The sequence below is a fragment of the Protomyctophum bolini genome, assembly GCF_963924005.1.
Source record: "Protomyctophum bolini genome assembly, contig: SCAFFOLD_57, whole genome shotgun sequence".
In the NCBI taxonomy this organism is placed as follows: domain Eukaryota; kingdom Metazoa; phylum Chordata; class Actinopteri; order Myctophiformes; family Myctophidae; genus Protomyctophum; species Protomyctophum bolini.
Window position 1 is genome coordinate 318,251 of NW_027665690.1, and position 25,623 is coordinate 343,873.

Sequence of the window (25,623 nt, forward strand, 5' to 3'; positions counted from 1 at the left end):
TACAGAGTAAGTACAGAATAAATAATCTCTCAATCACCGGGTAATGACTGTGACACAGTCCTGTATCTGAAAGGTCAGAAATGCAGTCCTTGCAACCACAATGGTTCCAGCCAGACAGGTCTAGTCCAGAATGCCACTTAAGCAATATATACTGTACTTTGTTGTACAACAAATAGCAAAGATTGTTGACCTACAAGCTTGTAGATGTTTGGAAATTTTTAAAGATTTAGAAAGCTTTTGCCTATAATGCCATGTTGAAAGTGGTTATCACTTAACATACCTACACCCGCACAGTATCATTGGTATGAAGTGTAACTGAATATCGCTGTTTTAGTATCCTCACTTAACCCATTAACCTGAGTTTGATTCTACAAATGTTATGGTTATGGCAAAACTTAACTTAAATAATAATCACTATTATGGATCCATAAAACATTTATTCAGCTCTTTTGAATGCATTAATTGCATACACTATTCGGTGATATATTTTCTGCCTATTTGGGCCGAAACCGAATAGGCCGAAAATGCATTTTTAGCCATTTTCTGCCGAATATTTTCTGCGGCTGAATATTCAGTGCATCACTACCGTGGATGCAGAGGTCGTTGTTTTATTGCGCCCCTTAACTATAAACTGCATTTTGGGATGCCAAATGCACCCTATTTTAAAGGAGAATTCCATGCTAGAATGCTACATGCTAGAATGGTACATCCCCACCAAAGAGGTCCAGGTGTTTTTTTGTGCAAAAGCTCCTTATTGGCTATTTCCCCTACCATAAGCACTCAATGAATTGCATTGAATTTAATGGGAATTTAATGGGGCTATGGGGTGTTGTGCTAATTTGCATATTTCCATCTAAATAAGTAGTAAACTGTGCCGCTTGGGATATTATTTACATTATGAAGAGAGGATATATACAAAGAACATATCATTTTGAGCGATGGAAATAAGTGAATTAGAAAAACACCCCATAGCCCCATTCAATTCCCATTCAATTCAATGCAATTCATTTAAGGCTTATGGTAGGGGAAATAGCCAATAAGGAGCTTTTGCACAAAATAACACCTGGACCTCTTTGTTGGGGACGTAACAACTACAAATAAAGGGAAGAAAGCCTTTTAGCATGGAATTCTCCTTTAATCTCTGAGAACATGTGAGAACCACTAGTGGACTCCTGATATGCCATAGTGTTGTGGTAGTGGATCAGTGTCATACATAGTGTGGACTGGAGACAACCTGGAGACTTACTTGACATTCAGTAATTGGGTCTTGTGAATAAAATAAGAACATTATACAATGTGTGTAATAAATAAAATCTAACATTTGCCACAGACACAATTGTCTGTGTGGGTGCCTCAGACAGGCACGTCTCACACACACACACACACACAGATGCACACAGACGCACACACACACACACACACACACAGATGCACACAGACAGACACGGGCGCACACACACACACACACACGCACACAGATGCACGCAGACAGACAGACACACACACACACACACACACAGATGCACACAGACAGACACGGGCGCACACACACACACACACACACACACACGCACACAAATGCACGCAGACAGACAGGCGCACACACACTGACACATATAGCCATAGACTTTGTTTTCTTCCTGGGAATACAAATGGCTCGGTTCAGACAGACAGACAGACAGACAGGTATACACACAGACTGACTGACAGACAGACAGGTACACACACAGACAGACAGACAGTTACACACAGACAGACAGGTCACACAGACAGACAGACAGGTACACACTGACAGACAGACAGGCGCGCGCGCGCGCACGCACATGCACGCACACGCACACACACACACACACACACACACACACACACACACACACACAGCCTACCCTCGGCTATCATCCTCTTGATCCGGAGCCGGAGGTCTCCCAGCTCCACGGTCTGGCCGACGAAAGCGTCGTGATCCCGGCCTGCGGCTCCGCCGGGCCCCGCCGGCCCGGCCAGGAAGTCCAGGGCGGACTGGAACAGGTTGGACATTTTGTTCCGTTCCTGCCGGAGGGACCGATAACAACCAACCACCAGAGAGAGTCTGGCTGGGTGGAGGAGAGGGAGGAGAAACCCTGTTGTTGTGCTATCTATCTATTTCTATATATCTATATCTATATACAGGTTGTATGTAGCGGAATGTTGTCGTTAAACTGCAGTTGTAGTCATTGTTGTGCTGCCCCTGGGGGTTTATTATAGGTTAAACTACAGAACTACAGTTTCCTTCATGCTCCTTTCTATCTTCTTCCTGCCTCCGCCATCTTCATCATCGTCGTCATCCTCATCATCGTCGTCTTACTTCCGTGACAGGTGCTGACGTCACGACGTGGACGTGTGTCACGTGATTGGTTCACGTGACGTTTATAAAAAAGCGTCGTCGTTTGTTCTTGTCAAAAATAAAAAATAAGAAAGCTGCGAAAACTGTCAAGAGTGTCTGACTAATCCCCCCTGGCTTTGATGTTGTATTAATAACTTGTGTTTGCTTTTCTTGTCTTGTCTTGCCTTGTTTTGTATTGTAGTGTATGTCTATGTACTGACTGTTTCTTAATACAATTTTTTTTAATAATATTAATAAATTACTATTATTATTATTTTATGTATTTTTTATGCATCTGTAAAATATATATATGATATTATTTCAAACAAAGTCTCGTTGAGCTTGTAGATCCAACATCAGCTATAATAATTGTCGGTGTCAATAATGATGTAATTTTTTTCATTATTTACATTTTATGTAATTGGAAAAGTGTGACACCTAGTGGCCGAATCCTGTGTAACAGTATTTTTCTGTATGTATGTTTGTTGGCGGACTTTCAATGATATGCGGTCCTGGTATCCCCAGGTTTTGAGGGACCAGCAAGATTGAAGCTTTTTTTTCCTTACAGTCTATTGCTTGACTAACAATTAGCTAGCCCATTGAGAGAATGTATTTGTTGCCTATAGAATGAAAGAAATTTCAGATCAGTTGTCACTCGATCTCTCCAGTTATCCCCCCACATAAAGGGCTACAGGCAGCTGCAGTTGTAGAATTATGTAGCCATGATGTACCAACATAAAATAAACATCTAGGGTAGCCTAGTAATTATCTATTTGGTAAATGGTAAATTTATATAGCGCCTTTATCCAAGGCGCTTTACATAGATTGTGCATTACATTCACCCATTCACCCACAACTGGTAGTGGTCCTACCCCCCCCCCCCCCCCCCCCCCATGAGACTTACAAATCCCAAATGTTTATAAACAAATCCCAAATGTTTGTAAACAAATCCCAAATGTTTATAAACAAATCCCAAAATGTTTATAAACAAATCACAAATGTTTATAAACAAATCACAAATGTTTATAAACAAATACCAAAATGTTTATAAACAAATCCCAAATCCCATGAGACTTGGTCCTACCCCCCCGACCATGAGACTTAACTGGTAGTCAACTGGTAGTGGTCCTACCCCCCCCATGAGACTTACAAATCCCAAATGTTTATAAACAAATCCCAAATGTTTGTAAACAAATCCCAAATGTTTATAAACAAATCACAAATGTTTATAAACAAATCACAAATGTTTATAAACAAATCACAAATGTTTGTAAACAAATCACAAATGTTTATAAACAAATACCAAAATGTTTATAAACAAATCCCAAATCCCATGAGACTTGGTCCTACCCCCCCGACCATGAGACTTACTACAGGTCAACTGGTAGTGGTCCTACGTGACCCACTGATGCAAGGCAGCAACCAGCACATCAGGAGCAATTTGGGGTTCAGTGTCTTGCTCAAGGTCAAAGACACTTCGATAACTAAAAATACATTGCATGGATGCTGCAGCAGTGCAGCTGACTGCATGGTCTACGAGTGCAAACACATTGAGGTTTAGTGATAAGGGTTAAGGGGTGGCGTTTGAATATTCAAACGGAAACACTGACTAACATCATTTCTTAACGACCAGAGCACGCACCAGCACTCTCAGAGTGTATTACCAAATGCACAGCTAATGTCTATGCTTAGCCATGCTATAGGCCAGGGCCGGATTAACACCTCTGAGGGCCCTTGGGCACTGAAGCTCGAAGGGGCCCCCTTCAAATCATATGCACACGTAAATGTTTGTGCGCGCGCTTATTGCGCACACAACATTTTTGCTGTTTTGGGCCGTTTTGGAGCGGTTTTATGCTGTTATATTGGCCTATTTCCATAGACTTGGCTGCCATAATTTTCGAAAGTCAGATGTTGGGAGGATTGCTAGACCCTCAAAAATTATGTTTATATTTTCCATTTACAATTGTGTCTTAATTCTTCCTATTTCGGCCATTTAAAAAAGGCTTGCATTTGTAAAAAAAGAAAGAAAAAGAAAATAAAGCAGTGTCAAACTACTCTTCCACGAAAAATGGACTTGGGATATCTTTCCTTCAAGGTTGGCCACTGCACGAAGAAGTAATCCGAGATCGGGTACAGGATCTTCCCAGAGAGCGAGAGCGTCTCCACTCGACATATGCTTTCAACGTAGACAATCAGGGCCTTCTTCAATCCCAGAACTCCCAGCAGGACTCCTGCTAGACACAGAGGGACACAGGTTCCTGGGCCGTTGCACAGTATCACATCCGGCCGCAGGCGGAACACCAGACGTAGGGAGTGGAGGAGGGCCTTCAGAAAGCTGACCCCTGATGAAACCACCCGCCACTGGCCTACCTCGCGACTCCGCGGGATCCGATGGAGGGTATACTTTGACTCGGAGTCCGCGCGATCATCGGAGCCTTCGAAGCTGCGGATCTTGTTCTCGCTCGTCTCGTCTGTGTCCGCGATGACATAGTGGCGAGGGCTGTAGGAGGCCGTCAGACCGCCCATTAGGCGGAGGATCTCTGCGGTGTGACCCCCCGATCCGGCCACAACAAGCACGCAGGCGTGACCTTTCGCTCCAGGTCGACGGCTTGAGCCTGCCTTAACGACAGTCCGTAACCGCATGATCAGCGTCATCAACACTGTAGCGAAAAGCACGAGCAATTCTCCTACAACCATGATTGCTGCTATGATAGCTACTCTGGATCAAACATTACCACGGCAACTCTTTCTATAGGCATAGTGTATGATATAGAATGCGTTTATGTCAATTTAGATCATTAGACATGGGTCAGTGGGTCAATGCAAGGAAGCCAGACTATATAGGGATCCAGTTTAGATTCATTACATCTCAAGTCTGCTATATTTCCCTTTTGTGGTGCGAGTCTAGATTCAACTTGGAACTATTTGCCAAAAGGCTTTTACGACATTAAGAATGGGAAATCCTGCGCACTATGGGCAACAACATCACAAGACTGAAACATGCCGTTATGAAACGGCAGGGTCTGAGCTTCAGGAGTGCGGCTTTAAAGATGACATTATGACGTCGCATAATGTGATGTAACAGCACCCATACTCCATATCTGGGAACCTCCATACTTGGGCAAGCCAGGCTGGCAAGGAACTCCATATGTGGGCATAGCTGACATCACAGATATGACATTACCAGGGGTCTCCATATTTGGACATCTTCATCTTACGGAGGACTGACATGAGCTGTCATTGGTTTTTGTCGTCTTTTATACAATCTACAATGTAGGCATTTATCAGCAAGAACAAAAAGCATAGCAATACATCACACACACACACACACACACACAGAGAGAGAGGGAGCCTACTGTATAATTTACATAGTTATGTATTGATGTTGTACAATAGAAAAAGATTATTACACAAATACACAGTGTCATGTTTTGACTTTCAATAATTAAAAAAAATGAATTTAATAAACACTTCAATCCCCTGAACAGTCTTTGTCATGAACATTAACAAAAACTAAACTCTATCAAAGTATTTGTACAAAACAGTGCAAAGGAAAATCTCTTTCCAAAATGAGAGAATACTTCAAATGAAAATGATACAACGCTAACCACTTCTGCCTCCAATGCTTAGTTAGTAACCCTGACCTGGACTGGACTTGGTCCGCTCATTTCACTCTATACCAAAATATCAAAGCCATAGAATAGAGAAACTAGGGTTCAATCCTCAAAGCCATAGAATAGAGAAACTAGGGTTCAATCCTCAAAGCCATAGAATAGAGAAACTAGGGTTCAATCCTCAAAGCCATAGAATAGAGAAACTAGGGTTCAATCCTCAAAGCCATAGAATAGAGAAACTAGGGTTCAACCCTCAAAGCCATAGAATAGAGAAACTAGGGTTCAATCCTCAAAGCCATAGAATAGAGAAACTAGGGTTCAATCCTCAAAGCCATAGAATAGAGAAACTAGGGTTCAATCCTCAAAGCCATAGAATAGAGATACTGGGGTTCAATCCTCAACGCCATAGAATAGAGATACTGGGGTTCAATCCTCAAAGCCATAGAATAGAGATACTGGGCTTCAATCCTCAATGCCAGATTGCATATTTTTGGCAAATGTTCCACACAGAATGGAGATACTAGGATTTGTTCCGCAAAGCCCCAGAATATGTATGGTTAAAGCCCTACAATAGAGATAGCTTTACACCTGCTATTTGTGATTTATTTTCTTATTTCCTTTTTTTTTTACCTAAATCTTCTCTTCTGGGGGGTCCCTGGGGCTGAGGAGGTCCCTGGCACAAACCATTCTTCAGAGTTTGAGGAGCACCCATTCTTATAAAATGAGGAAGTCAGTCCACGATCTTAATGGCGTGTGTGTCACATGATGAGTGGGCGTGGCGAGAGGGCAGGAGGGGCCTCCTGGCGTGTGGCAGGTCACATGACGAGTGGGCGGAGCCATGGGGGAGGTGGCTGTGGTGTTGTGACGGACGGGGAAACATGGCGGCCGTCGCCTGGCCGACCGTCAGCTGAAGACACAAGAAATGGACTGTTAAAACCAGCTGTCATTTTAGCTACAGTATACAGGTAATGATAATGAATTTATTATTTATAGCACCTTTTAAAACAATGTTCCAAAGTGCTGCACAGAGCAGGGTCAGAAGAAACAGCAATGAACACATCAAGTCAAAAACAAAAGGCAAATACAGTAAAAAATAAATAAATACAGGAAATACAGTTTAATACATTTAAATATGTACAGTCAAGTAAATAACAAATTATAAAAAAAACACTTGGTGTAGATTTAAATAAGATTTAAATACAGGCATGGAAGCCGGAAGGTGCTAGCCTTAGCTGTGTCGGCAATGCATTCCACAACCTAGGTGCCCGGGCGGAAAAGGCCCGCTCACCACAGGTGAACTAATCATCAAGGAGGGCCTTATCTGACGGTCAAAGGATGCGTTCAGGTTTGTTGCGGGGAGAGCATATCAAGAATATAGGTAGGGGCCAGTCCGTTTAACCCATTCTGACCGGGCACCCATTTTGGTGTTGGCATCATGTTATGCTTTAGCTATTGAAAAATAGCAGATCTACAAGCTCATATCGCGCCACCGAGTGGCGCGATACGAGCTTGTAGGTCTGCTATTTTTGAAAAATTCGAAGAACGACTGACATTTTTAGAATCTGATCTCAGGTCAGAATGGGTTAATCAGACCAGTGTGTGTCCCGTGGAAACCTCGTATGAATCTGATCTCAGGTCAGAATGGGTTAAGGCTTTACGAGTGATAAGAAGAATTTTCTCCACAGGCAACCAGTGAAGGCCAGCAAGTATGGGTGTCGGCCGGCAGAGTTGTGTATCATTTTGTAGACGGGTACACTGCGTACACAGTTAAAGAGTTAGACGGGTACACTGCATACACAGTTAAAGAGTTAGACGGGTACACTGCATACACAGTTAACCCATTCTGACCTGAGATCAGATTCTAAAAATGTCAGTCGTTCTTCGAATTTTTCAAAAATAGCAGACCTACAAGCTCGTATCGCGCCACTCGGTGGCGCGATATGAGCTTGTAGATCTGCTATTTTTCAATAGGTAAAGCATAACATGATGCTAACACCAAAATGGGTGCCCGGTCAGAATGGGTTAAAGAGTTAACGTTTCCAGAGATGGACAGAGTACTTAGCTGGGGGGTGGATGTGGAGTGAATATGGGTGGTGTCTTTTCGGTTGTCATTGAAGACATAAGAAACCCAAAAATCTGTAATATGTATTGCTGCTGTTGTATGACCATGACCTATTTATTTACTGTTGATGTTTCTGTCCTATTGTATGTCTTGTTTGTCTTTTTTGTCTGTCTTGCATATTCAAAAGTCCTAAAATAAAGAGTTAAAAAAAGAAGAAAAAAAGAGTTAACGTTTCCTACCTGTGTAACGGGATGATGGCGCTCCACCATGACAGAGCTCATGGGAGGAGCCACGCCCATCACGCGGAGGCGTGAGCGGGTGGTCTTAACGAGGTCAGGGCGGGGTGGGGCGGCGGCGGCGGCGGTCTTAACGAGGCCGTTGTGGGCGGTCTTCTTGGCCAGGTGGTTCCGGGGGGTCCTCCTGGCGGAGGGGGCGTGGTGCGCTGTGATGCGAGCCGTCACCGTCTTATTGGAGGGTTTCTGCTGCTGCTGCTCCGCCGTCACCACCACACGTGCACTCTTCTGGAAGCACAGCACCATTTACAATGTAGCCATTTATCTGACGCTCTTAATCCAGAGCGATTAACAGTAAGCAAGAACAACACATGGAAATTCATCAAATACAGTCATCTAGTTACTAGATGACTAGTTCTATGTTGTACTAGATTCTAGTATCTTAAGTAAACTAAGAACTTAACATGAAAGAAAGAAAGTTACTATGTTTACCCAGGGTAACTGGACTAAGCTCAAGAACTTGTTTTAGCCTTTGCATACGCCTGCCTGTAAGGTCGTATATCTGTCTTCTCAATAGATATTATTTCATGTAGAACCACACACTGACAAACCTGATCTACTTTGGCTTATTTGCTTATGCTTAAGTTAAATAGCAGTAATGCTGGCATCTCCAGAGTCCAAATGACTGAAATTAGTCGTGGCGAACTTCAATCCTTGCATAAAGACGATATGAGTACAGACGAGTCTATCTTTGTTTTTTGTCCTAAAGACGAGATCAGTACAGAATGACGAGTGTATCCAGTAGTGGGAAAAACAAGTACTCAAATGTTTTAAAGGTAAAAGTCTGGAATTAAAAGTACGAAATTAAAAGTACGAAAGGTAAAAAAAAGTAGTCGTTATGCAGAATGTCCCATTTCGTGGTGTATACAAATCTTTTGGAAATAGCAGATCTACAAGCTCTCAATGCGTCACATCGTGACACTTTGAGAGCTTTTAGATCGGCTATTTCCAAATAGCCGAAATGTGGTTAATGTATGTTTTGTACTAGGCTAATAATCGAAATCTACAAAGTAACTAAAGTTGTCAAATAATTGTAGTGGAGTAAAAGTACAATATTTGGCCCTGAAATGTGGTGGAGTGGAGGTAAAAGTATTGGACATTGAAAAGTAAAGTACAAATACCAAAACATTGTACTATGTAGTTACTTTCCCAACATCTTGAGGTCTCACCTGAGAGCCAGCAGTGCCCCCTGGTGGCAGAGAGCTGTGGATCACTGAGGTGGAGATAAGTCTTGTTGTGGAGTCAATCTGACCACAGACACACACACACACACACACACACACACACACACACACACACACACACACACACACACACACACACACACACACACACACACACACACACACACACACACACACACACACACACACACACACACACACACACACACACACACACGCACACACACACAGACACACACAGTACCATATTATAAGCATTAGTGAGGACCAATTATATGTAGATAATAAATTATCTCTGTTGTCAGGGAGAAACCACCTAACTCCAAAATGTTCATTTTTCAGAAAATGAAAAATATAGTTTTTTTCTGGTAATGGAGAAACCCTTTATTTTGAAAACAAAGCAATACTGCCTCATCAAAGTTGGTGTGTTGTGAGTCTTGTGACTTCATATATTGTCAATTACTTGCATGAGAGGTTGAGAGGCATGAGTTAGCTGTTAACCCATTTAGGCCTGACTTCGAAATTAAAAAAATGTCTTTTTAAAATGTATTTTTGTATGTGTATGTATCAGTGGTTCTCAATATTTCATGTCAAGGACCTCAAAAAATTATATGTAATATGCCGCCGACCCCCATCTGAAAATATGTTGTTCCAGGAGGCAGGGACCCCTCGGAAGTAAAGATTTGAGTTAAAAACAGAAACTCTGAAAGAATATATATTCAAAGATTTGAGGAACATTTCCACGACTCTGTGCCGCGCTATGAGCTTGTAGGTCTGCTATTTTTCAACATCTATGGCATAACATAATGCTTAAAACACCAAAAGGGGTTCCCGCGAAGACAGTTTGAGAGTCCAATGGAGTTAAGAGGTTTTGTCCGAAGCACTTTTTACAACTTTAAATTGGTTCAATATGTTTTCAACCACCACAAAGAGGGTGTTCAATAGCATTGATTTATGCAACTAAACAAAAACAAATCCAAAACCTCAAAAATTGACTTAGGTGGTTTCCTCCCGACAGCAACAATATTCTAATTTGCAATGGACCAATGGGTGAAGGGCTCGTCTTACTGCTTCCTGTGGCGGTGCATTCTGGGACGGAGGAGGTGGCGTGGGGTCAAAGTGGGCGGGGCTGAAGTGTGTAGATGACCCTGGGTGAGACGAGAACTGACCAATCGCAGCGCTGTCTGCATCATCTGTGTCCTCTACGTGGAGTTTGGGGGAGAGAGAGAGTTTAAATGGAGGGAGAGAGAGAGACTAGATCAATGGGCATGTTTAAATGGAGGGAGAGAGAGAGACTAGATCAATGGGCATGTTTAAATAGAGGGAGAGAGAGAGAGACTAGATCAATGGGCATGTTTAAATAGAGGGAGAGAGAGAGAGACTAGATCAATGGGCATGTTTAAATAGAGGGAGAGAGAGAGACTAGATCAATGGGCATGTTTAAATGGAGGGAGAGAGAGAGAGACTAGATCAATGGGCATGTTTAAATGGAGGGAGAGAGAGAGACTAGATCAATGGGCATGTTTAAATGGAGGGAGAGAGAGAGACTAGATCAATGGGCATGTTTAAATGGAGGGAGAGAGAGAGACTAGATCAATGGGCATGTTTAAATGGAGGGAGAGAGAGAGACTAGATCAATGGGCATGTTTAAATAGAGGGAGAGAGAGAGACTAGATCAATGGGCATGTTTAAATGGAGGGAGAGAGAGAGAATAGATCAATGGGCATGTTTAAATGGAGGGAGAGAGAGAGAGACTAGATCAATGGGCATGTTTAAATGGAGGGAGAGAGAGAGACTAGATCAATGGGCATGTTTAAATAGAGGGAGAGAGAGAGACTAGATCAATGGGCATGTTTAAATGGAGGGAGAGAGAGAGACTAGATCAATGGGCATGTTTAAATAGAGGGAGAGAGAGAGACTAGATCAATGGGCATGTTTAAATAGAGGGAGAGAGAGAGAGACTAGATCAATGGGCATGTTTAAATAGAGGGAGAGAGAGAGAGACTAGATCAATGGGCATGTTTAAATAGAGGGAGAGAGAGAGAGACTAGATCAATGGGCATGTTTAAATAGAGGGAGAGAGAGAGAGACTAGATCAATGGGCATGTTTAAATGGAGGGAGAGAGAGAGACTAGATCAATGGGCATGTTTAAATACAGGGAGAGAGAGAGACTAGATCAATGGGCATGTTTAAATAGAGGGGAGATACACAGAGAGACTAGATCAGTGGTTCTCAACGATTTTATACCACCTCAGAAAATATCTGTCTCTCCAAGTACCACCATAATAACTGATTAAAAAATAAATACAGGAGCGTAGAACTGCCCCATCCTATTCAGCTATGCACACTTAACACGCGTGTTGTGTACCTGTGTTGTGGAACATGCTCAAAGCCTCCATGTTCAGAGCACACACTCCTCTCATGAAGGATTTCTTCATGGAGTCCTCGTAGCGTTCTCTCTCCAGACGCAGTCTCTCCATCTCAGCCTGGGCCGCCTCTAGGGCCTGGACGTGCTGCGGACACCCATCAATCAATTCATATATCAATCAATCAGACGTTTCTAAATCCTACACAGCTTATGCTTAAAACTACACAACTGCGGACAGTTTATTTTGGTCGTATAGATTCTGACCGCGACAGAGGTCTCACGTGAGACACCACAGAGCACGCTAAAGCGAGCGAGTTGCCGTTTCGAACGTTGTGAAGTTCGATTGATAATGATAGTGTTGTGATCCGATAGGCGGAGAATAGTAAATCATGAGTGTTTTCCCTGAATGTCACTCAAAGTGGCTACTGGCCAATCACAGCAGTGTCCTTGCACAAGCAGTGTATCATGTCCAAGGACGCCACGCAGCCAGCCGGGTTCTGAAGGAGAGCTTACCTCTGCTAGCCTCTTTAGACCCGAGGACGATAAAATAAAATTGCTTCTAAATCAAACAGTTTTCTGAAAAACCTATGTTTCTATGTCAGTGGTGCTCAACCTTTTTCATGTCAAGGACCCCCAGAATTATCTGTATTTGGCCACGGACCCCCATCTGAAAATATGTTGTTCCAGGGACCCCCCCCCCCCCGAGAAGCAAAAAATTGAGTTAAAAACGTTCGCTCTGAAAGAATATCTATTCAAAGATTTGCGCCACAATTTCAAGACTTTAAAAAAAACCCATTTTCAATAGCCAAAAGGGCTTCCTTCCCGTCCTGAATGGGCCATGGGCGGGTGGAGAGGTTAGCTCACCTCTGCTAGCTTAGCGTCGTATTCGGCGGCCAGCCGCGTGCAGACGTCCTGGGCTCGGGTTCGACAGTCGCGCTCCACCGTCTCCTTCCAGTGGCCTCGCAGCAGGGAGCGCCATCCCAGAAACACCTTCCTCTTCAGGACGGCGTGGTGGTGCTGCTGGGCCCGGCGCAGCGCATGGGCCTGGGAGTGCGCACGCGCACACACACACACACACACACACACACACACACACACACACACACACACACACACACACACACACAGATTGGCTGAGGGCTTTAAAAGTGAGGACGCGGCCTGGGCCGTGGTTCAGCGGTCCAGGCACCGTGGCTGGTAATCCAGTCCGGCAGTGTGCCGCGGGTTCGACTCCCGATCCCGACGGCCTTTACTGCATGTACCCCATACCCCATCTCTCTCCCCATTTCCTGTCAGCCTACTGTCTGTGCCTCCATAAAAAATATAAAATAAAGGCGAAAGCCACAAAAAAAACCGCCAAAAGTGATTGGCCGGAATGTGATGATGTATTATGATGTATGATGATAAGAGCGCCCCTCACTTCACACAAGTGTGATTTTTGAGGGGTGCTAGACCCTCCTATATACAGCTTTTGTCCACACACGTCCCATACTGTATTTGCCATTGACAATGAACGGAGAAAATAGGTTATTATGTCCGTCAAATATGATTTGAGAGTGTACAAATTAGAGTTAAATTAATATATATTGTACAATACAAATTGGGATCTCAGAGATAGAAATGCCATTAAATGGGGGTCCGTGAAATTAAAATGGTTGAGAATCACTGCTAGAGCTGTAGAAGTCTTCTCTTATGGGGGTCCCTGGCATATATTTTCTAATGGGGGTCCGCGGCCTATAATTGGTGTCAATGTGGGGGTCCCTGACGTGTAAAAGTTTTGGAACCACTGCTGTTGGGACAGGGTCGGCTCGTGTTACCTCGTCCTGCCTGTGGGAGTGCTGCAGTCTCCAGTGGGTCAGAGTCCTCATCATGTCCACCTTCTCCCTCTGCCTGTCCAGGGCGGCGGTCAGGTTGCCGATGACCGTGTCCTTCCTGTGGCCGGAGGTCTGGTAGGCGTCCAGCAGCTGTCGGAGGTCCTCCGCCTCCGCCTGGAGAACGTGGACCCGGTCCCGCTCTCGGCCCAGCTCCCGCTGGTGCTGCTCCACGAAGAGCAGCCTCCACCTGCGCAGCTCGGCCACCACGTTGGACTGCAGAGCACAAGCACCACCCGATTATCACCAGGGCTGATTTCACCACCCGACACCAGTGTGATTATCACCAGGGACTGATTTCACCACCCGACACCAGTGTGATTATCACCAGGGACTGATTTCACCACCCGACACCAGTGTGATTATCACCAGGGACTGATTTCACCACCCGACACCAGTGTGATTATCACCAGGGCTGATGTCACCACCCGACACCAGTGTGATTATCACCAGGGCTGATGTCACCACCCGACACCAGTGTGATTATCACCAGGGACTGATTTCACCACCCGACACCAGTGTGATTATCACCAGGTCTGATTTCACCACCCGACACCAGTGTGATTATCACCAGGGCTGATGTCACCACCCGACACCAGTGTGATTATCACCAGGGCTGATTTCACCACCCGACACCAGTGTGATTATCACCAGGACTGATTTCACCACCCGACACCAGTGTGATTATCACCAGGGACTGATTTCACCACCCGACACCAGTGTGATTATCACCAGGGCTGATTTCACCACCCGACACCAGTGTGATTATCACCAGGGACTGATTTCACCACCCGACACCAGTGTGATTATCACCAGGGACTGATTTCACCACCCGACACCAGTGTGATTATCACCAGGGACTGATTTCACCACCCGACACCAGTGTGATTATCACCAGGGACTGATTTCACCACCCGACACCAGTGTGATTATCACCAGGGACTGATTTCACCACCCGACACCAGTGTGATTATCACCAGGGCTGATTTCACCACCCGACACCAGTGTGATTATCACCAGGGCTGATTTCACCACCCGACACCAGTGTGATTATCACCAGGGCTGATTTCACCACCCGACACCAGTGTGATTATCACCAGGTCTGATTTCACCACCCGACACCAGTGTGATTATCACCAGGGACTGATTTCACCACCCGACACCAGTGTGATTATCACCAGGTCTGATTTCACCACCCGACACCAGTGTGATTATCACCAGGGCTGATTTCACCACCCGACATCAGTGTGATTATCACCAGGGCTGATGTCGTCAACTAAAACTAAAACTAGAGATGTCCCGATACTGTATCGCATGGTTCCCCAATAGGCGGCCTGCGGGCCATTTGCGGCCCGCGGAGGCCTTGTGGCCCTGTGGCCCCTGGAAGAATTTCCAAAAGAATAAAAAATAAATAAATAAAAGTTTTTTTTCTTTTTTTTTATGAGGGGTCCCAGATATACTGTAAATGGCATTAAATGGGGGTCAGTATAGCCTATGCATGTCAAACTGGGCATCCTTTTCAAATGGGGTCTTGCCCTGAAAATGAATTTTCAGGGCAAGACTTCGACCTCGCGAGTGCGGACTCGGCCCCCAGCCTGGTACGCTATAGTCAAAATATGGCCCTTGAGGAAAATTAATTGGGGAACCCTGCTGTATCGGTATCAGAAAAGTATAGGTATCGGCCCTTATTTGTCATATCGGTATCTGCAAATACGCCAGTCTAACCACAGGGGTAAGGGGTTGACACTATGGCAGGTAAATAAAATGTTGAGGCATGTGGAGTTTGCAACTGCAAGTGCACATACTGTATGAGTGAGGAGTCTGCTATAAACACAACACGAGATCACAACACTGGTATCGATATTCGGTATCGGTATATCGACAAACACAGAAATTGAGGTGTCGGGATCGAAAAATGTGTATCGGGACATCCATAAATAAAACTATAAACACTGACAAAAACTAAATGGTAGTTCAAACTATGGAATAAAAAACTCCCCATTGCAGGGGCATGCAAAGGCTAAAATATGTAATTTAGATAGCATGTTATGTAGACACTAGACATAGCACTCTGTAGTGTTTCATTATGGTTTCATTCTACAGATATTCTACTGTTAGACGGATGTTAGGTTCTTAGCTTAATTATGATCCTAGTTGACATATTTGATGTATTAGAACCATGCTTTGTTCTTGCTTACTCTAAATCGCTCTGGATTAAGAGTGTCTGATGAATGCCTAAATTGCGGCTCCAGGAAGTGACTGAACCAGCCTACCTTGAGGTGGACTCTCCAGGTGTCCAGGAAGTGACTGAACCAGCCTACCTTGAGGTGGACTCTCCAGGTGCCCAGGAGGTGACTGAACCAGCCTACCTTGAGGTGGACGCTCCAGGTGTCCAGGAGGTGACTGAACCAGCCTACCTTGAGGTGGACGCTAGCCTCCAGGTGTCCAGGAGGTGACTGAACCAGCCTACCTTGAGGTGGACGCTCCAGGTGTCCAGGAGGTGACTGAACCAGCCTACCTTGAGGTGGACGCTCCAGGTGTCCAGGAGGTGACTGAACCAGCCTACCTTGAGGTGGACGCTCCAGGTGTCCAGGAGGTGACTGAACCAGCCTACCTTGAGGTGGACGCTCCAGGTGTCCAGGAGGTTCTCCATCTGGCTGATGTTCTCCTCACAGATGAACAGCTCTGTGAGGAGAGCGTCTGAGGACGAGGGCTTTGGACTGGTCTGCCTGGTGGAGGACCTCTGTGAAGGCGAGGGGGTCCTCTCGGATTGTCTGGACCTGTGCATGGAATAAAGCAGTGGTTTTCAACCCTTGTCATATCATCAAGGTCCATTATTTATTCTGTACTCGAGCGACAGACCGCCATTTGATGACATTTCCGTTGTTTTGTTAGTTTTCGTTAAGTACAATTACCTTGGTCTGGACCTGTGTGATGATGGTGCGGGGCTCCTCTCCATCTGCCTGGACCTCTGTGATGGTGTGGGACTCCTGCTTGCCTGCCTGGACCTCTGTAATGGTGTGGGGCTCCTGCTTGCCTGTCTGGACCTCTGTGGAGGTGAGGAGATCTTCTCAGATTGTCCGGAGGATCTGTGTGAAGGTGTGGGGCTCCTGCTTGCCTGTCTGGACCTCTGTGGAGGTGAGGAGATCTTCTCAGATTGTCCGGAGGATCTGTGTGAAGGTATGGGGCTCCTGCCTGTTTGTCTGGAGGACCTCTGGGCCGGTGTGGGGGTCTTCACCGAAGAAGCCCTGCTTGCCGAGCGGCCCACCGCTGTGTCGACATGGAAGAAGACCATGGGATGTTATAATTTACTGGAAGAAGACCATGGGATGTTATAGTTTAGAGGAAGAAGACCATGAGAGGTTATAGTTTAGTGGAAGAAGACCATGAGAGGTTATAGTTTAATGGAAGAAGACCATGGGATGTTAGTACTACAGTTTACTGGAAGAAGACCATGGGATGTTATAGTTTAGAGGAAGAAGACCATGAGAGGTTATAGTTTAATGGAAGAAGACCATGGGATGTTAGTACTACAGTTTACTGGAAGAAGACCATGGGATGTTATAGTTTAGAGGAAGAAGACCATGAGAGGTTATAGTTTAGTGGAAGAAGACCATGAGAGGTTATAGTTTACTAGAAGAAGACCATGAGAGGTTATAGTTTACTGGAAGAAGACCATGGGAGGTTATAGTTTAGTGGAAGAAGACCATGAGAGGTTATAGTTTACTGGAAGAAGACCATGAGAGGTTATAGTTTACTGGAAGAAGACCATGAGAGGTTATAGTTTACTGGAAGAAGACCATGAGAGGTTATAGTTTACTGGAAGAAGACCATGGGAGGTTATAGTTTACTGGAAGAAGACCATGAGAGGTTATAGTTTAGAGGAAGAAGACCATGAGAGGTTATAGTTTACTGGAAGAAGACCATGAGAGGTTATAGTTTAGAGGAAGAAGACCATGAGAGGTTATAGTTTACTGGAAGAAGACCATGAGAGGTTATAGTTTAGTGGAAGAAGACCATGAGAGGTTATAGTTTACTGGAAGAAGACCATGAGAGGTTATAGTTTAGAGGAAGAAGACCATGAGAGGTTATAGTTTACTGGAAGAAGACCATGAGAGGTTGTAGTTTACTGGAAGAAGACCATGAGAGGTTGTAGTTTACTGGAAGAAGACCATGAGAGGTTATAGTTTACTGGAAGAAGACCATGAGAGGTTATAGTTTAGAGGAAGAAGACCATGAGAGGTTATAGTTTACTGGAAGAAGACCATGAGAGGTTGTAGTTTACTGGAAGAAGACCATGAGAGGTTGTAGTTTACTGGAAGAAGACCATGAGAGGTTATAGTTTACTGGAAGAAGACCATGAGAGGTTATAGTTTAGAGGAAGAAGACCATGAGAGGTTATAGTTTAGTGGAAGAAGACCATGAGAGGTTATAGTTTAGAGGAAGAAGACCATGAGAGGTTATAGTTTACTGGAAGAAGACCATGAGAGGTTATAGTTTACTGGAAGAAGACCATGAGAGGTTATAGTTTACTGGAAGAAGACCATGAGAGGTTATAGTTTACTGGAAGAAGACCATGAGAGGTTATAGTTTACTGGAAGAAGACCATGAGAGGTTATAGTTTACTGGAAGAAGACCATGAGAGGTTATAGTTTAGAGGAAGAAGACCATGAGAGGTTATAGTTTAGTGGAAGAAGACCATGAGATGTTATAGTTTACTGGAAGAAGACCATGAGAGGTTATAGTTTAGAGGAAGAAGACCATGAGAGGTTATAGTTTAGTGGAAGAAGACCATGAGATGTTATAGTTTACTGGAAGAAGACCATGAGAGGTTATAGTTTAGAGGAAGAAGACCATGAGAGGTTATAGTTTAGTGGAAGAAGACCATGAGATGTTATAGTTTACTGGAAGAAGACCATGAGAGGTTATAGTTTAGTGGAAGAAGACCATGAGAGGTTATAGTTTAGTGGAAGAAGACCATGAGATGTTATAGTTTACTGGAAGAAGACCATGAGAGGTTATAGTTTAGTGGAAGAAGACCATGAGAGGTTGTAGTTTAGTGGAAGAAGACCATGAGAGGTTATAGTTTACTGGAAGAAGACCATGGGAGGTTATAGTTTACTGGAAGAAGACCATGAGAGGTTATAGTTTACTGGAAGAAGACCATGAGAGGTTATAGTTTACTGGAAGAAGACCATGGGAGGTTATAGTTTACTGGAAGAAGACCATGAGAGGTTATAGTTTAGTGGAAGAAGACCATGAGAGGTTATAGTTTACTGGAAGAAGACCATGGGAGGTTATAGTTTACTGGAAGAAGACCATGAGAGGTTATAGTTTACTGGAAGAAGACCATGAGAGGTTATAGTTTACTGGAAGAAGACCATGAGAGGTTATAGTTTACTGGAAGAAGACCATGAGAGGTTGTAGTTTACTGGAAGAAGACCATGAGAGGTTATAGTTTACTGGAAGAAGACCATGAGAGGTTGTAGTTTACTGGAAGAAGACCATGAGAGGTTATAGTTTACTGGAAGAAGACCATGAGAGGTTATAGTTTACTGGAAGAAGACCATGAGAGGTTATAGTTTACTGGAAGAAGACCATGAGAGGTTATAGTTTACTGGAAGAAGACCATGAGAGGTTATAGTTTAGTGGAAGAAGACCATGAGATGTTATAGTTTACTGGAAGAAGACCATGAGAGGTTATAGTTTAGAGGAAGAAGACCATGAGAGGTTATAGTTTAGTGGAAGAAGACCATGAGATGTTATAGTTTACTGGAAGAAGACCATGAGAGGTTATAGTTTAGAGGAAGAAGACCATGAGAGGTTATAGTTTAGTGGAAGAAGACCATGAGATGTTATAGTTTACTGGAAGAAGACCATGAGAGGTTATAGTTTAGTGGAAGAAGACCATGAGAGGTTATAGTTTAGTGGAAGAAGACCATGAGATGTTATAGTTTACTGGAAGAAGACCATGAGAGGTTATAGTTTACTGGAAGAAGACCATGAGAGGTTATAGTTTACTGGAAGAAGACCATGAGAGGTTATAGTTTACTGGAAGAAGACCATGAGAGGTTATAGTTTAGTGGAAGAAGACCATGGGAGGTTATAGTTTACTGGAAGAAGACCATGGGAGGTTATAGTTTAGAGGAAGAAGACCATGGGAGGTTATAGTTTAGTGGAAGAAGACCATGAGAGGTTATAGTTTAGTGGAAGAAGACCATGAGAGGTTGTAGTTTACTGGAAGAAGACCATGAGAGGTTGTAGTTTAGTGGAAGAAGACCATGGGAGGTTATAGTTTAGTGGAAGAAGACCATGAGAGGTTATAGTTTAGTGGAAGAAGACCATGAGAGGTTGTAGTTTAGTGGAAGAAGACCATGAGAGGTTATAGTTTAGTGGAAGAAGACCATGGGAGGTTATAGTTTAGTGGAAGAAGACCATGAGAGGTTATAGTTTAGTGGAAGAAGACCATGAGAGGTTATAGTTTAGTGGAAGAAGACCATGGGAGGTTATAGTTTACTGGAAGAAGACCATGAGAGGTTGTAGTTTAGTGGAAGAAGACCATGGGAGGTTATAGTTTAGTGGAAGAAGACCATGAGAGGTTATAGTTTAGTGGAAGAAGACCATGAGAGGTTATAGTTTAGTGGAAGAAGACCATGAGAGGTTATAGTTTAGTGGAAGAAGACCATGAGAGGTTATAGTTTAGTGGAAGAAGACCATGGGAGGTTATAGTTTACTGGAAGAAGACCATGGGAGGTTATAGTTTAGAGGAAGAAGACCATGGGAGGTTATAGTTTAGTGGAAGAAGACCATGAGAGGTTATAGTTTAGTGGAAGAAGACCATGAGAGGTTGTAGTTTACTGGAAGAAGACCATGAGAGGTTATAGTTTACTGGAAGAAGACCATGAGAGGTTATAGTTTACTGGAAGAAGACCATGAGAGGTTGTAGTTTAGTGGAAGAAGACCATGGGAGGTTATAGTTTACTGGAAGAAGACCATGAGAGGTTGTAGTTTAGTGGAAGAAGACCATGGGAGGTTATAGTTTAGTGGAAGAAGACCATGAGAGGTTATAGTTTAGTGGAAGAAGACCATGAGAGGTTATAGTTTACTGGAAGAAGACCATGAGATGTTATAGTTTACTGGAAGAAGACCATGAGAGGTTATAGTTTACTGGAAGAAGACCATGAGAGGTTATAGTTTAGTGGAAGAAGACCATGAGAGGTTATAGTTTAGTGGAAGAAGACCATGAGATGTTATAGTTTACTGGAAGAAGACCATGAGAGGTTATAGTTTAGTGGAAGAAGACCATGAGAGGTTATAGTTTAGTGGAAGAAGACCATGAGAGGTTATAGTTTAGTGGAAGAAGACCATGAGAGGTTATAGTTTAGTGGAAGAAGACCATGAGAGGTTATAGTTTACTGGAAGAAGACCATGAGAGGTTATAGTTTACTGGAAGAAGACCATGAGAGGTTATAGTTTAGTGGAAGAAGACCATGAGAGGTTATAGTTTAGTGGAAGAAGACCATGAGATGTTATAGTTTACTGGAAGAAGACCATGAGAGGTTATAGTTTAGTGGAAGAAGACCATGAGAGGTTATAGTTTAGTGGAAGAAGACCATGAGATGTTATAGTTTACTGGAAGAAGACCATGAGAGGTTATAGTTTACTGGAAGAAGACCATGAGAGGTTATAGTTTAGTGGAAGAAGACCATGAGAGGTTATAGTTTAGTGGAAGAAGACCATGAGAGGTTATAGTTTACTGGAAGAAGACCATGAGAGGTTATAGTTTACTGGAAGAAGACCATGGGATGTTATAGTTTACTGGAAGAAGACCATGAGAGGTTATAGTTTACTGGAAGAAGACCATGAGAGGTTATAGTTTACTGGAAGAAGACCATGAGAGGTTATAGTTTACTGGAAGAAGACCATGGGAGGTTATAGTTTAGTGCAGTGGTTGCCAAACTTTTTAGCCTGTGACCCAAAAGAGAGAATAGACCCAAACTACTGAAAAAAAGCAGATATACAAGCTCACAACGGATTGCTTGTAGATCAGCCATCAGTTTGTAGATCAGCCATTTTCACTACTTCTTAAACATTTGTGTTAATGGCCAGAGCTAAAAGTAACATAGCGTTTAGGAGAAGTCCTTCCAACCCTATGGACCAGAGCTAAAAGTAACATAGCGCTAAGGAGAAGTCCTTCCAACCCTATGGACCAGAGCTAAAAGTAACATAGCGCTAAGGAGAAGTCCTTCTAACGCTATGAACCAGAGCTAAAAGTAACATAGCGCTAAGGAGAAGTCCTTCCAACCCTATGGACCAGAGCTAAAAGTAACATAGCGCTAAGGAGAAGTCCTTCCAACCCTATGGACCAGAGCTAAAAGTAACATAGCGTTTAGGAGAAGTCCTTCCAACCCTATGGACCAGAGCTAAAAGCAACATAGCGCTAAGGAGAAGTCCTTCCAACCCTATGGACCAGAGCTAAAAGTAACATAGCGCTAAGGAGAAGTCCTTCTAACGCTATGAACCAGAGCTAAAAGTAACAGCGTTAAGGAGAACTCCTACCGCTATGGATGGACCAGAGCTACCTTTACCTGCTGCTGGGTGCCGCTGTCTGGCGTGGTCATCTCCTTCCAAGGACTGTAGGGAGCGCAGGGAGGAGGTGCCCAGGAGCAGCTGGCCTCCGCCTGCTGCGTCCAGCCTGGGCGTGACCACAGCGGAGCGCAGGAGTTCCTCATACTCATCCTGTTCACACACAAACACACAAACAAACATATTGTTGCTGTCGAGTAGAAACCTCCTCCAAAAGAAAAAAATGTCAGACAGACCGACAGACAAGACAGACAGACAGACAGACAGACAGACAGACAGACAGACCTGTAGCAGGGAGGAAACAGAACTTCCTCTGTCGGAGTCTCTGGGTAGAACGGGACTGGTTTCCTCCGCCTCGTCTGATGAGGACATCTGCATGCAACGACACAGCAGTACCACCAGACCTCCGGTGTTAACAACAGTGAATCATCTACAATTCTACATCATCATCAGTAGTTCCCAAACCTTTCCGCCCCGTGACCCAAAACAGAAATAAGATATTTGCCCGGGACCCGAACTGGTGAAAATAGCAGATATACACGTATTCCAAGCTCACAGCTTGTGTTATTAGAAAGCCTACTTTCCTTAGTGGATGCACTCGGAGCCCCCCACCACATGTACAAAATGCACATTTTGGCCAGAAAGGTTCTTTTAGTACTCCACTGTGCGCCCTATATCTCTTTCTGGCCAAAAAGTTAATTTTATACATATGGTCCACTAAGGAAAGTAGGCTTTCTAATAACATAAGCCGCCTTTGTATTGGTGTGAGTAGGTAAAACGTGCTTTATATTTCCGCAAATAACAGAGGAGAGGCTGGTCTGCATTTCATGCAGAGCAGGAAGACAACATTCCCAAATCCCATAGCACTAATGTTGACTTATTCTACATAAACGGCATTGATGTAATAAGGATGCTGGTGGTGTTTATCAACGTGTTAAAAAGTTCCTCAGGCTCCCAGCACTGCAGTTTGTTTTACAGACGTTATTTAAGTCTTCTTAAGCAGGTTATAACAAGTATAATAGCATATTATGTTTAAGTTGTACATGCGGCAGAAAGAAAGGTTTATAAACGTTGTCTTTTTTTACCGTTTATGTAGAATAATAATAGATTAATATCCACAGAGTGTTCAGTTCTCTCTCTGTTGACAGTTGAGTTGGAGCTGCGAGTTTCAAACCGGCCCACTCCTCAACAACGGCGGCGCTGATTGGCTGCTACCCAGAAGGGCTGTGCTGTCACACCGGCTCCCATTGGATGGTTTAGGTTAGGTTGCCCAGTTGCCCCTGGCAACCAACCGCATGCGGAACAACGCCACGGTATGCGACGTCACGAGCGACCGATAACAAATCACAACCCGAATCAAAGCCATGACTGTAAAAAACCTTATTTACTACACACTTTACAGTGGTGGGTAAAAGTACTCAAGGTCAAACGTTTTACTTAAGTACAAGTACCAATACTGGAATGCAAAATTATACCAATATACTATTGGTATAATGTAGGCTGGCTACTTCAACCAAAAGTAAATGTAGGCCTAGGGTAATACGTTAATAAATTATAGTGTATGTTTGGTACTATTAAATAAATCAAATCTACAAAGTAAATACCGGTAGTAACTAAAAGTTTTCAAATACATGTAGGCCTATAGTAAAAGTAGGAATATTTGGATCTGAGATGAAGTGGAAATGTGGAATAGGAGTAAAGGTATAGAAATAGTATGAATCACCACTTGTAAATGTACTTACAGTATAGTTACTTTTCACCGCTGATTATTTATTTAGAATAATGCACATTTCGTATATAATGTGATTAAACTGAAAGAGCAATTCCAGCCAAAGAAGAAAAAAAAACAATGATCTTTATTAAAAAACGAATTATTAAAATCAATATTGATCAAATCCACGTTGGAAAACGGCCACATTTGCACAATTTTGTGAGCTTGTATTGTAGATCGGCTATTTTGACTACTAATAAACCTTTTTAAAAAGTATTTTGTGGAAATTAATAGATTTTTTTTTCATTTAATATAATTGAATTATTGAATTAGTATTAATAGAGAGAGAGAGATTACCTGCTGTAAGAACCTGTACGTGTTCGGGGAAAACCTCCACCAATATTCGGACGCCATTATCTCATCTTGTGTTTTTGGAAGAGAGAGAGAGAGAGAGAGAGAGAGAGAGAGAGCTGTCTCCTTTTTAACAGCCCTCCTGCGAGGACTTAATGATGCTTAATAGCATTAAGCCGTGCGTGCGTGTGTGTGTGTGTGTGTGTGTGTGTGTGTGTGTGTCAGCACACACATGTCCTGGCTATGATCCCTCCATGGCAGAGAAGTGTGTGTCCTGGCTGGTCTGGTGGTGAGCCTGTTGGGACAGACTGTCGGTGCATTCCCTTACAATTTAAAATTTCATGACCATACAGCTGAGCCAGAAGGCAAAGCTCTCCGTCTACCGAGCAATCTTCGTTCCTATATACTCTCACCAATGGTCATGAAGTGTGTGTGGGTCATGAGTCATGACCGAAAGAATAAGGTCGCAAATACAACCTGACTCACTGACCTGAATGAGACCTGAATGAGTCCATCATAACTTTTAAATCTTTGCTTAAATTGTATTGTTATATTGTATTGTTGTTTTTGTTTCTGAACCTGTACAGCACTTTGGTTGACCGGGTCCTGTAAAATGTGCTACGTAAATAAAGTTGAGTTGAGTGGAGTATACTAATACTATACAGTATACATAAAATTCTAGTATATTGTATATTGGGACAGTTGGTCGGGACCCATTGTTAGTGTAAACTGCTTAAATAGCCTAGTAAAAACTGTGAAAGACAGTCATACTGGCTGACCGCATGCTTGCGGTCAGTCCTGTGCTGCTGTGCTCCCATGGGTCACTGCAGGCCTTCGGTAGCCCTGCGCTGCGCCAGGCTATAGGCCTATACGGAGAAGCCCTGCTGTGCTACCATGGGTCACTGCAGGCCTTCGGTAGCCCTGCTGTTATAAATACTTTGAATAAATGGTCAACACGAGGAGAACTACATCTGCCTGCATGCGTGTCACCGTCTACATCTCTCTCTGCCTGCCTTTCCTTAATCTGATGCCTGGTTGTGTTTAAGAACTCCATTTCTCTGGTTTGGGTGGTATACTTAATTTACCACATTTGGTTTTAAATTAATTGAATTCATAATGTACCTTTTCACTTTCCTAGAAATGTTAATGTAGTGGAGTCAAAAGTACAATGTCTTTGAAAAATACAAATACTCAAGTAAAGAACAACAGATAGAGCGGCCCTA

At 43.5% G+C, this 25,623-nt stretch overlaps 3 protein-coding genes across 3 annotated transcripts in view; all 3 read right to left on the reverse strand.

Moving 5' to 3' along the window:
• The window catches only part of gak (cyclin G associated kinase), a 44,950-nt gene extending 42,648 nt beyond the window's left edge, over positions 1-2,302 (reverse strand). Inside the window, exon 1 of the mRNA XM_080794581.1 lies at positions 1,887-2,302. Coding sequence (XP_080650707.1) covers positions 1,887-2,034 — 148 coding nt within the window. The 5' untranslated portion in view covers positions 2,035-2,302. The remainder of the gene's footprint in view (positions 1-1,886) is intronic.
• Positions 2,303-4,405: 2,103 nt separating this feature from the next.
• LOC308312190 (UDP-N-acetylglucosamine transferase subunit ALG14-like) lies at positions 4,406-5,056 on the reverse strand (the record flags this gene model as incomplete). The annotated part of the gene is made up of 1 exon (XM_080794574.1): positions 4,406-5,056. The coding sequence occupies one exon, from the start codon at positions 5,054-5,056 to the stop codon at positions 4,406-4,408; it is 651 nt and encodes a 216-aa protein (XP_080650700.1).
• Positions 5,057-6,429: 1,373 nt separating this feature from the next.
• On the reverse strand, positions 6,430-22,781 carry poc5 (POC5 centriolar protein homolog (Chlamydomonas)). The gene is made up of 12 exons (XM_080794575.1): positions 22,624-22,781; positions 22,341-22,491; positions 16,668-17,022; positions 16,367-16,532; positions 16,122-16,283; positions 13,699-13,968; positions 12,746-12,925; positions 11,882-12,026; positions 10,581-10,714; positions 9,498-9,575; positions 8,275-8,556; positions 6,430-6,880 (listed from the first exon to the last, which is right to left on the reverse strand). The coding sequence occupies exons 1-12, from the start codon at positions 22,714-22,716 to the stop codon at positions 6,704-6,706; spliced, it is 2,193 nt and encodes a 730-aa protein (XP_080650701.1). The 5' UTR covers positions 22,717-22,781; the 3' UTR covers positions 6,430-6,703.
• Positions 22,782-25,623: the final 2,842 nt, after the last annotated feature.

Bases quoted from the DNA above. Each gene is read 5' to 3' on its own strand.
- poc5 (XM_080794575.1), bottom strand. From the start codon at position 22,716: ATGCAGATGTCCTCATCAGACGAGGCGGAGGAAACCAGTCCCGTTCTA. The intron at 16,533-16,667 runs GTAATTGTACTT...TTCCATGCACAG, and splicing joins TCACACAGGTCCAGACCAAG to GTCCAGACAATCCGAGAGGA. The intron at 16,284-16,366 runs GTAGGCTGGTTC...GGACACCTGGAG, and splicing joins CCTGGAGCGTCCACCTCAAG to CGTCCACCTCAAGGTAGGCT.